At 41.8% G+C, this 12,559-nt stretch overlaps 1 protein-coding gene across 2 annotated transcripts in view; it reads left to right on the top strand.

The window, feature by feature from the left end:
• The first annotated feature begins 4,253 nt into the window (after positions 1-4,253).
• The window catches only part of RHBDD1 (rhomboid domain containing 1), a 278,394-nt gene continuing 270,088 nt past the window's right edge, over positions 4,254-12,559 (top strand). Inside the window, exon 1 of one of the 2 annotated variants that reach the window (XM_029615059.1) lies at positions 4,254-4,449. In XM_029615059.1, the coding sequence (XP_029470919.1) occupies positions 4,440-4,449 (10 nt within the window). In that variant the 5' untranslated portion in view covers positions 4,254-4,439. The remainder of the gene's footprint in view (positions 4,450-12,559) is intronic. The other variant, XM_029615052.1, reaches the window with a different exon arrangement.

Below are 12,559 nucleotides of genomic sequence, written 5' to 3'. Positions count from 1 at the left end.
CTAAAGCTTCTTTAGGGGTATTCTCTGGAGAAAAAATACACCAAGCTACTCCAAGCTAGTGACAATGCTACACAATTTGGAGTAACTAATTTAGACAATATTTGAAACAAGTCAAACACTTTCCACACTCCCTCCCCCAAAAGGGTGGTTCCTGCATTAAATCAGCTTTCAAAAGTTAGTGGCAAATGATTTAAGTTACTCCACAATTTCCTTGTTGGAATTTATTTCTAGGGATCCAATATTCAAAGATAACTTGTTTTCTAAGTTATCCGGATAACTTAGAAGGGATATTCAGCAGCATGGCAATGCTGCTGAATATAACTGGGTAAGTTGCCAGTAGTCAAAATGGCGCCGACGGTCCTTTGCCCTCACTATGTCACTGGGGTCGACCAATGGCGACGGTAGCCCCTGTGACATAGTAAGGGCAAAGGGCCGTCGGTTGCCAGTAATCAAAATGACGTCGACGGCCCTTTGCCCTTACTATGTCACAGGGGCTACCGTCGCCATTGGTTGACCCCAGTGACATAGTGAGGGCAAAGGGCCGTCGGCGCCATTTTGACTACTGACAGCCCAAGTCCAGGAGATCGTTCCCGGACCCCCGCTGGACCACCAGGGACTTTTGGCAGGTCTTGGGGGGGTCAGGAAGGTGGGGGTTGTAGTAAATTAATTTTGGAGGTCTTGGGGGGCGTCAGGAGGGTGGGGGGTTTTATTAGATTTTTACTTTTTTATTAAAGATTTGTCTGCGAGCCCTGGACCCCCGCTGGATCACCAGGGACTTTTGGCAGGTCTTGGGGGGGGGGTTAGGAGGATGGGGGGTTGTAGTAAATTAATTTGGCAGGTCTTGGGGGCGTCAGGAGAGTAGGGGATTGTAGTAAATTAATTGGTAGGTCTTGGGGGAGTCAGGAGGGTGGGGGGTTGTAGTTAGTATGGCTCTCATGGAATTACATTTTAAAATATGTGGCATTCATGGCTCTCTCAACCAAAAAGGTTCCCGACCCCTGCGCTAGGGACACTAGCGCGTCCATAGCACCTCCTTTTAGCCCGGAGCGGCGGCTGTCAGCGGGTTTGACAGCCGACGCTCAATTTTGCCCGCGTTGGTTCTCGAGCCCGCTGACAGCCACGGGCTCGGAAACCGGACGCTCGCAAAATTGAGCGTCCGGTTTTCGGCCCGACAGCCGCCGGCCCATTTTAATTTTTTTTTTTTTAAACTTTTTTTACTCTTCGGGACCTCCCACTTAATATCGCCATGATATTAAGTCGGAGGGTGCACAGAAAAGCAGTTTTTACTGCTTTTCTGTGCACTTTCCTGGTGCCGGCAGAAACTAGCGCCTACCTTTGGGTAGGCGCTAATTTCTTAAAGTAAAATGTGCAGCTTGGCTGCACATTTTACTTAGGTATGCCCGCGCGATACAGTAATAGGGCCATCAACATGCATTTGCAAGTTGAGGGCTCTATTAGGTGCCGCGGGTCGGATGCACGTTTTCCTCCCCTTACTGAATAAGCGGTAAGGGAAAACACGTGTCCAAGGGCATGTTAACAGTACAGTGCGCTCCAACGGAGCGCACTGTACTGTATCGGCCTGACAGTTTGTAAATCTGTAGAAGGGTTAGGAAATCTGCGGGCTTATTTGCTGTAGGTGCTAAAGGTATAATTTTCATTTAAACCAACAACTTTCACGTAGAATTTTTTTTTAAGTTACAGGTGAGCTTTTTTCCTTCACATTCATACCAAAGCTTTCTGGCTAAGAAGCAGACAGTTCAAAGGAAAGTCTCAACAGTAAAATGACCAAAATGTGCCTCTTGTGCTTTCACCAAGGAACAATTTGCACATCTTTTGTTTATGGTTCCTAGGTAACAGATCTGCATTCTTGGCTTTGTTTTGTACTTGTATGCCATGGAATCCCCCTGTCGACCCGAACAACTCAGCTCTGTAGTATTCCAGTTTAAAAAGTTAAAAGTTTAAAGGTTAATCACTCTGTAGGGTGGGGAGCTCCTTTTCTTCCCTTTAAAAGTAAAATGGAGGCCTGTGGAGTATTATGGAAGCATTCTTTTTTTTTTTTAATGTATCTGTAAATTTCAATATACAGGCGGGTCCCACTATTCCAAAAGCATGAAACTTGGAGTATGATTTGACCCAGTGCATTTTTCTTCCAGAAAAAATGGAATTGTTTAAATCTAAGTTTGTACAGCAGTCTTCTTAGGACTTTTTCCATTTGCAGTATGGGGAAAGTGGGCCTTAGAGACTAATATCTACATGTTAATTCAGTTTTATGTCCAGTGCAGTCATTATTCATTAAAAGAGAAATGTATTATCACTTTCTGGGTTAAAAAATGACCTCCAGGTTCAAGTTGAGGAGCAGGCAGTATGAGACGTTCAGGGCCAGTGGAGAAAGCTGGGAGTGCAGACCCTAGAGACAGGGAAGAGAATGGTAGTAGGTTCTTGAGTGTTGAGAGTGTAGGATCTTTCTATTGCAGTCTTGGGAAGACACGTAGCTACTTTGGACAAATGGACAGGCAGCTAGCAGATGAGCTTTAATGTGGACAAGTGTAAGCAGGGTAATGTATTTGGGTCATACAATAACTAGGCAAAAGACCTAGGTATATTAATTTGATAAACTGGGAGTAAGTATGCATAGCCAAACAGCAGAAACCGCCAAAGCCTGAGGCATCCAATAAACAGGAGGCAGAAATAAGGAATGAGGATATCACCATCCTACTACTGTACAAGGCATTTATTTATCGGACCACATATGCATTATGAGGTTTGGTTTTGGCCTTCCAATTTCACAAAGGCTATTCAAATGTTAAAAAAAAGATACAAAGAAGGATCGCCAAGCAAATAAAGGATCACTGAGCAAATATATTGAATGTGTCGAAACTATGATGATTAAAAAAGACATTAGAGAATTAATTATAGTATGCAAATATAGCAAAGGACTACATAGAGATCCTGTAATTTTTACAAAAGCAGTTACAAGCTAACAAGAGTCATCCATTAAGATTATGGAATAATCAATTTCATCACCCCGGCAGGAAGAAAACTTTTTTTTTAAATTCAGATTAGTAAAATTATAGAAAATTTTGTCAAGAGAAATAGTTATACAGTAGTTACAACACTAAATCAATTAAAAAAAATTGGACAAGCTTTTAGAAGGAAAAGATATTTGTGGGTATGATGATATTGCTACATATTAGAGAAAGTATTAATCCGGCAATTCCAAATTGATCATCGCATTTGGGGTCAGGAAGGAAATGTTTTCACTGTAGCAGAATTGGCTACATATGCACTGTTGTTTTGCTTTCTTTTCGGCTATTATTTAGAGAGATCTGTTAGACAATTAGAAGAAGGTTGAACTGGATAGACTCTCAGTCTTCTTTCAAACTAACAACTGTGTAATTGTGAGGTATGGGTAGGGGATGAAGCATGCCAATCTTTCTACAAGGAATGTCATTGTGAGTTAGAAAAGAGGCATTATGATTCCCAGTCTGGAGTACAGTTAGAGAAAAGACCCCAATATGATCATAGGATGCTAGGGAGATGTAACTATTGAGGAGCATAGCCAAGGAGCATTGAAGGGAGGTACTCAAGCAGAATCAGGGGTGGCAAGCCTTGATGTACCAGAGATCAGCTCAGTGTTGAGGGCACATACCTGAGCTCTGGAGATTCCGAGCAAGGTCTTCTGGAAGGCCTTGCTAAGGGACTAAGGAGCAGAATGTTTGCATACTTCTGGTGTCATAGAACCTGAGGCAGATTATACTCTTTACTCTAGGTCTAGCATTTGAACTATTATGTGTCTCTTTTCATTCCCTGTTGTAAACCAGTCATTATTTATAAAGCATGTAAACTTTACATGGTTTGTAGTTTACTGTTATGTGAAAATATCGTACTAGCCTCAGGCTTTGCAGGAGGACATTGCCAACTAGTGGTGTATGGTGTAATTTTACGTATCTCAACACGTCAATGTTTAAAAATCTCCTGAGGGAGCTGTCTTATTTCAGCAATAAAATGCACTTTACTCAAGGAGTCTTTAGGGAAAAAAAAAAAAAAAAAAGAGTATAAAATGGTACCTTGTTTGTTGTGTACATATAGTACCATTTTCACACATAAAAGTTAACTTTCTCTCCGCATATGATGCAACTGCTAAGCAATGGCATTCTTCATAAGCATGACGTGGCCAAACTTTAGTAGCCGATTAATATCGTGCGAGCAGTCACATTAAGAGGAGAGTGGAGTTGTCCCTTCCTGCTGCTGCTGCGGAAGACGGAAGAGGAGCAGCGCACTAAGGGGCTCACACCCCGTGGCCGGGGAGAAAACGAGACGAGACGAGGCGCGGCACAGAGAAGCCGCGCGCCGGCCCTGCACCTTTTAGCGCCTTCCTCCGCAGAGAAGCAATACCAGAACACGTCACTGTCCCTGTCCTGCCTCTACGGACGTCATGCATGTCAGCAGGTAAGGCTGCCTACAATTACCGAAAATTCCCTGACAAGGAAAACAACCAAACATGGCTAACGCTTTAACACCTTGGCCTGTCGATAACCGGGAGCGCCCAACTTGGGGAAGATGGGTTTATTTATTGAGTGAGCGCTCGCCGCTTTCGATAGTGCCACGACTGACGGGAGGCTCGTTCTGTGAGAGTCCGCGTTTTCTTTTCAAGTACAAATAAAATATGCGTACAGTGAAAGGCAGGCGGCTAGGCTACCGCGCACTGTTTAAACTGATACGAGTACGTTGAGACTGGTGTCGCTAAGCCTTACTTAAACCGTGCTCGGAGCCTTCCTCTCGCTGCCGGTGCCTGCAGCTCAGCACGTGCGCATGCGCTCCGGGAATGTGCGATTAACGTTGGTTCGCACTCGGCTGTCAGTCTTCGCTTTCCCGCTCTAGTATTTTGGCACCTGCTGCGGTGCACATTTCAGAAGAAATAAAACAGGCGCACGGTAACAGTGTTTGTGGGTTTAGGTTAAGGTTTCCAACTGATCTTTAGGGCGACAAACAGCTTGTTCCAAGGGATTAGCCCTGTTCTTAGGTTTAAAAAAAAAGCTATATAAAATAAATACAGTAATTATTATTTGTTGTGAGTAGCCTAAAAACTAGACCTCTTTACATTATTCCCTGCTAAGAATGAAACCCAGAATGCCCTGCAGGCATTAGATCACTTGGACCTCTGCTTACAGTAGCTGGGTTCCAAGGATATTTAGAGGTTCCCAGTTGGGTGATAAATTGGAGTACCTAGGGGTTTGCTTTTTGCCTGGAGAGAGAGAGGATGGAAATAGAAATAAAGTGGAGATTGGGCCTGGGCTAGGTGGCAGTTGCACAAGATCTAGGCTTTTCTGGACCTGAGGTGACCAACTGGCTGCAGGTCACTAGGAATCTAGGACCAGATGAGACTAGCCTATATTTCAAGTACTCTGGAAATAAAACAATTTTAAAGTAAGAGACCATCCTATTAGTTGCCCTGCTCCTCAGACCTTCCAACGTTTTGTTTGTCCATTAAGGATAATTATGTTTACTCCTTATAGGGCTTTTCAATAATGTGCAACTAGAGCAGTGTTTCCCCAACCAGTGTGCCATGCCACATTAATGTGCCTTCGTACCTGATCAGGTGTGACATAGAAAAGTCACCAATGACTGATGCTTAGAGCCAAGCCAGCACCTGGGCTCTGCTCTCAACACCTTGCAGCGACAAGACACACTAGCTGTGGTTCTTAATATGTAGGCACTCCTTTCTAAGAACATGTATAATCATGCATGCTTCTTTCCAACTACAGTATGAGCCTTGGAGTCTGGTAATTAAGGACAGCATGAAGGGCATGGATAGCTGGACTCTGCTTTATGCAGCACACAGCACCTCCTCATCTTGCCTGTCTTGGAAGCTTTCAGTGCACCACAGAACATTTTTGTTATTGTAGGTGTGCATTGGGCTTGAAAAGTTTGGGAAACACTAAATTAGAGCACTGACTGTCTGTCAGGATGCACAATAATTCCATGTTTGATTAGGTCAAATTTGAAGGGAACATGGAGGATCTATCTGGCATCTGCCCTTTTGAAAATGGTTGTAATCAGACCACATGGGTGGAAGTTATCATGCTTCTGAATTGACCATGCTCATTCTGCTGGCTGATGATGGCTTTAGGCAGCTGGCAGAGGCCATCCTGCCAGCTGAAGATTGGCAAGAAGTCTGGGCAGCTGGGGGAACCTATTCTGCTGGCTGCAAGGAGAGTTGTCTAAGGAGGAGCCCATCCTGCCACCTACCCCAGAAAGGAGAGCCAGTGCTTGCCGTATTGGCCACTGTAGAGTGCTTGTTCCCACCAGCACAGTGAGCATTTCCAAAACTTACAGGCCAGTTAGTTAGAGCAGCTTTTAAACTAGAACAAAGGGGAAAGCCGACAGTCGCTCAGCAGCGCATGGTTCGGAGAGAGGTATCTTTAAAGGATACTAATGTTGCATTAGAATTAGGGCATCCCGACAGTGAGGTTCCAATAATTAGAAAAGTAGTCCAAGTGCCTGTAACTAAAAACTCACCTGAGCTAAAAAATTCTAACTTATCCCTATCAATTAAAAAGCAGAATGAAAATACAAACAAAAAACAAACTTTGAAATGTTTGTATGCTAATGCCAGAAGTCTAAGAAGTAAGATGGGAGAATTAGAATGTATAGCAGTAAATGATGACATAGACTTAATTGGCATCTCAGAGACATGGTGGAAAGAGGATAACCAATGGGACAGTGCTATACCGGGGTACAAATTATATCGCAATGACAGAGAGGAGCAGTCGGGAGGAGGTGTGGCGCTTTATGTCCGGGATGGCATAGAGTCCAACAGGATAAACATCCTGCATGAGACTAAATACAAAATTGAATCTTTATGGGTAGAAATCCCTTGTGTGTCAGGGAAGACTACAGTGATAGGGGTATACTACCGTCCACCTGGTCAAGATGGTGAGATGGACAGTGAAATGCTAAGAGAAATTAGGGAAGCTAACCAAATTGGTAGTGCAGTAATAATGGGAGACTTCAATTACCAGCAACAAAAGTGGAACAAAATATATTTAAAGATAATGGCTAAAGAAGGCGTCAGCAAGCCTGACGTTGTGTGTATTCTTTCAAAGACACCAACCGGTCTTTTCAATCATTCGCCTTCTTTTAAATTTATTTACTTTCAAAATAATTTTTTGTTCAGGAATTTTTTCTTTTTTCTTAAAATGTCCTCCGTCAATCATAGACTCTTTAAAGGAAAAATGCTTGACTTCAATATGGCCCTACACGGCCCGTGTTTCACCCGAAAGCTTCCTCAGGGGCGTATGAACAATATATAGACAAGAGTCTGCATCCTATAATAGTAATAAAACAACTATTACATTCTTTATCCTCAAGAAGGTCAGAATAACTTGTACTTATCTGTAAGTTAAGCCAGCTACCAATTCATCCAGACGTCACGTCTCAAACCGGGAAAATGGAGGGAGGAAAGGAGAAGCCAAACCACACGTCTTTTTAACGTACGAGATTTCATGATGTCATTAATTACGCCAGATATTCATGACGTATCATCTGATGACATCCATCAGGGTAGGTAGTAAAATTCAAGTTCCCATATTCATCCAAGAAAGGAGTATAAATCCAACTCAGCATTCAATCCCATAGGAGCAACAGTATTCAATCGGAAAATATCTCGTACGTTAAAAAGACGTGTGGTTTGGCTTCTCCTTTCCTCCCTCCATTTTCCCGGTTTGAGACGTGACGTCCGGATGAATTGGTAGCTGGCTTAACTTACAGATAAGTACAAGTTATTCTGACCTTCTTGAGGATAAAGAATGTAATAGTTGTTTTATTACTATTATAGGATGCAGACTCTTGTCTATATATTGTTCATACGCCCCTGAGGAAGCTTTCGGGTGAAACACGGGCCATGTAGGGCCGTATTGAAGTCAAGCATTTTTCCTTTAAAGAGTCTATGATTGATGGAGGACATTTTAAGAAAAAAGAAAAAATTCCTGAACAAAAAATTATTTTGAAAGTAAATAAATTTAAAAGAAGGCGAATGATTGAAAAGACCGGTTGGTGTCTTTGTAAGAATACACACAACGTCAGGCTTGCTGACGCCTTCTTTAGCCATTATCTTTAAATATATTTTGTTCCACTTTTGTTGCTGATAATATGGATCACAGTGGATAATTATTGACTCTCTTTGCTATCAGACTTCAATTACCCCAATATAGACTGGGTAAATGTATCATCGGGTCACACTAGAGAGATAACGTTCCTGGATGGAATAAATGATAGCTTTATGGAGCAATTGGTTCAGGAACCGACGAGAGAGGGAGCAATTTTAGATCTAATTCTCAGTGGAGCACAGGACTTGGTGAGAGAGGTAACGGTGGTGGGGCCGCTTGGCAATAGTGATCATAATATGATCAAATTTGATTTAATGACTGGAAAAGGAACAGTGTGCAAATCCAAGGCTCTCGTGCTAAACTTTCAAAAGGGAAACGTTGATAAAATGAGAAAAATTGTTAGAAAACAACTGAAAGGAGCAGCTACAAAAGTAAAAAATGTCCAAGAGGCGTGGTCATTGTTAAAAAATACCATTCAAGAAGCACAGTCCAGATGTATTCCACACATTAAGAAAGGTGGAAAGAAGGCAAAACGATTACCGGCATGGTTAAAAGGGGAGGTGAAAGAAGCTATTTTAGCCAAAAGATCTTCATTCAAAAATTGGAAGAAGGATCCAACAGAAGAAAATAGGATAAAGCATAAACATTGGCAAGTTAAATGTAAGACATTGATAAGACAGGCTAAGAGAGAATTTGAAAAGAAGTTGGCTGTAAAGGCAAAAACTCACAGTAAAAACTTTTTTAAATATATCCGAAGCAGAAAGCCTGTGAGGGAGTCAGTTGGACCGTTAGATAATCGAGGGGTTAAAGGGGCACTTAGAGAAGATAAGGCCATCGCGGAAAGATTAAATGATTTCTTTGCTTCAGTGTTTACTGAAGAGGATGTTGGGGAGGTACCCGTAATGGAGAAGGTTTTCATGGGTAATGATTCAGATGGACTGAATCAAATCACGGTGAACCTAGAAGATGTGGTAGGCCTGATTGACAAACTGAAGAGTAGTAAATCACCTGGACCGGATGGTATACACCCCAGAGTACTGAAGGAACTAAAAAATGAAATTTCAGACCTATTAGTAAAAATTTGTAACTTATCATTAAAATCATCCATTGTACCTGAAGACTGGAGGATAGCAAATGTAACCCCAATATTTAAAAAGGGCTCCAGGGGCGATCCAGGAAACTACAGACCGGTTAGCCTGACTTCAGTGCCAGGAAAAATAGTGGAAAGTGTTCTAAACATCAAAATCACAGAACATATAGAAAGACATGGTTTAATGGAACAAAGTCAGCATGGCTTTACCCAGGGCAAGTCTTGCCTCACAAATCTGCTTCACTTTTTTGAAGGAGTTAATAAACATGTGGATAAAGGTGAACCGGTAGATATAGTATACTTGGATTTTCAGAAGGCGTTTGACAAAGTTCCTCATGAGAGGCTTCTAGGAAAAGTAAAAAGTCATGGGATAGGTGGCGATGTCCTTTCGTGGATTGCAAACTGGCTAAAAGACAGGAAACAGCGAGTAGGATTAAATGGGCAATTTTCTCAGTGGAAGGGAGTGGACAGTGGAGTGCCTCAGGGATTTGTATTGGGACCCTTACTGTTCAATATATTTATAAATGATCTGGAAAGAAATACGACGAGTGAGATAATCAAATTTGCAGATGACACAAAATTGTTCAGAGTAGTTAAATCACAAGCAGATTGTGATAAATTGCAGGAAGACCTTGTGAGACTGGAAAATTGGGCATCCAAATGGCAGATGAAATTTAATGTGGATAAGTGCAAGGTGATGCATATAGGGAAAAATAACCCATGCTATAATTACACAATGTTGGGTTCCATATTAGGTGCTACAACCCAAGAAAGACATCTAGGTGTCATAGTGGATAACACATTGAAATCGTCGGTGCAGTGTGCTGCGGCAGTCAAAAAAGCAAACAGAATGTTGGGAATTATTAGAAAAGGAATGATGAATAAAAAGGAAAATGTCATAATGCCTCTGTATCGCTCCATGGTGAGACCGCACCTTGAATACTGTGTACAATTCTGGTCGCCGCATCTCAAAAAAGATATAATTGCGATGGAGAAGGTACAGAGAAGAGCAACCAAAATGATAAAGGGCATGGAACAGCTCCCCTATGAGGAAAGACTAAAGAGGTTAGGACTTTTCAGCTTGGAGAAGAGACGACTGAGGGGGGATATGATAGAGGTGTTTAAAATCATGAGAGGTCTAGAACGGGTAGATGTGAATCGGTTATTTACTCTTCGGATAGTAGAAAGACTAGGGGGCACTCCATGAAGTTAGCATGGGGCACATTTAAAACTAATCGGAGAAAGTTCTTTTTTACTCAACGCACAATTAAACTCTGGAATTTGTTGCCAGAGAATGTGGTTCGTGCAGTTAGTATAGCTGTGTTTAAAAAAGTATTGGATAAGTTCTTGGAGGAGAAGTCCATTACCTGCTATTAAGTTCACTTAGAGAATAGCCACTGCCATTAGCAATGGTTACATGGAATAGACTTAGTTTTTGGGTACTTGCCAGGTTCTTATGGCCTGGATTGGCCACTGTTGGAAACAGGATGCTGGGCTTGATGGACCCTTGGTCTGACCCAGTATGGCATTTTCTTATGTTCTTATGTTCTTAAATATGCACTGTGGCCATGTACCTGTTTTTAAAAATGTTTTTACTATGTTACATAGAAATGACGGCAGAAGACCAAATGGCCCATTCAGTAGGCCCAGCAAGCTTTCACACTTTTTTTTTCCTCATACTTATCTGTTACTCTTGGCCCTTAGTAACCTTTTGGTTCTATTTCCTTTCCACCCCCACCATTAATATAGAGAGCAGTGTTGGAACTGCATCAAAATGAAATATCTAGCTTAATTAGTTAGGGGTAGTAACCGCCGCAATAAGCAAGCTACACCCATGCGTATTTGTTTACTCAGACTATGTATTTCAGTCCTTGTTGGTTGTTGTCTGTATATAGATCCACGTTTCTTCATTCCCCCTGCCATTGAAGCAGAGAGCTATGCTGGACAGGACCTTCACTTTTTTGAAGGAGTTAATAAACATATGGATAAAGGTGAACCAGTAGATGTAGTATACTTGGATTTTCAGAAGGCGTTTGACAAAGTTCCTCATGAGAGGCTTCTAGGAAATGTAAAAAGTCATGGGATAGGTGGTGATGTCCTTTCGTGGATTGCAAACTGGCTAAAAGACAGGAAACAGAGAGTAGGATTAAATGGGCAATTTTCTCAGTGGAAGGGAGTGGGCAGTGGAGTGCCTCAGGGATCTGTATTGGGGCCCTTACTTTTCAATATATTTATAAAGAAATACGACGAGTGAGATAATCAAATTTGCAAATGATACAAAATTATTCAGAGTAGTTAAATCACAAGCAGATTGTGATAAATTACAGGCAGACCTTGTAAGACTGGAAAATTGGGCATCAAAATGGCAGATGAAATTTAAAGTGGATAAGTGCAAGGTGATGCATATAGGGAAAAATAACCCATGCTATAGTTACACAATGTTAGGTTCCATATTAGGTGCTACAACCCAAGAAAGAGATCTAGGCGTCATAGTGGATAACACATTGAAATCGTCGGTTCAGTGTGCTGCAGCAGTCAAAAAAGCAAACAGAATGTTGGGAATTATTAGAAAGGGAATGGTGAATAAAACGGAAAATGTCATAATGCCTCTGTATCGCTCCATGGTGAGACCGCACCTTGAATACTGTGTACAATTCTGGTCACCGCATCTCAAAAAAGATATAATTGTGATGGAGAAGGTACAGAGAAGGGCTACCAAAATGATAAGGGGAATGGAACAGCTCCCTTATGAGGAAAGATTAAAGAGGTTAGGACTTTTTAGCTTGGAGAAGAGACGGCTGAGGGGGGATATGATAGAGGTATTTAAAATCATGAGAGGTCTAGAACGAGTAGATGTGAATCAGTTATTTACTCTTTCGGATAATAGAAAGACTAGACCATAAAGTTAGCATATGGCACATTTAAAACTAATCAGAGAAAGTTCTTTTTTACTCAACGCACAATTAAACTCTGGAATTTGTTGCCAGAGGATGTGGTTAGTGCAGTTAGTATAGCTGTGTTTAAAAAAGGATTGGATAAGTTCTTGGAGGAGAAGTCCATTACCTGCTATTAATTAAGTTGACTTAGAAAATAGCCACTGCTATTACTAGCAACGGTAACATGGAATAGACTTAGTTTTTGGGTACTTGCCAGGTTCATATGGCCTGGATTGGCCACTGTTGGAAACAGGATGCTGGGCTTGATGGACCCTTGGTCTGACCCAGTATGGCATGTTCTTATGGACATGCATTGAAAGTGAAGTATCAGACTTTCTCCCCTGCTGTTGAAGCAGAGAGCTATGCTGGATATGCGTGAAATATCAGTCTTTCTCCCCTGCCGTTGAAGCAGAGAGCTATGCTGG

This window comes from Rhinatrema bivittatum, chromosome 9 (genome assembly GCF_901001135.1).
Source record: "Rhinatrema bivittatum chromosome 9, aRhiBiv1.1, whole genome shotgun sequence".
Classification (NCBI taxonomy): Eukaryota; Metazoa; Chordata; class Amphibia; order Gymnophiona; family Rhinatrematidae; genus Rhinatrema; species Rhinatrema bivittatum.
The sequence above is the reverse complement of the archived record's forward strand: the minus strand, read 5'-3'. Positions and strand labels throughout refer to the sequence as shown.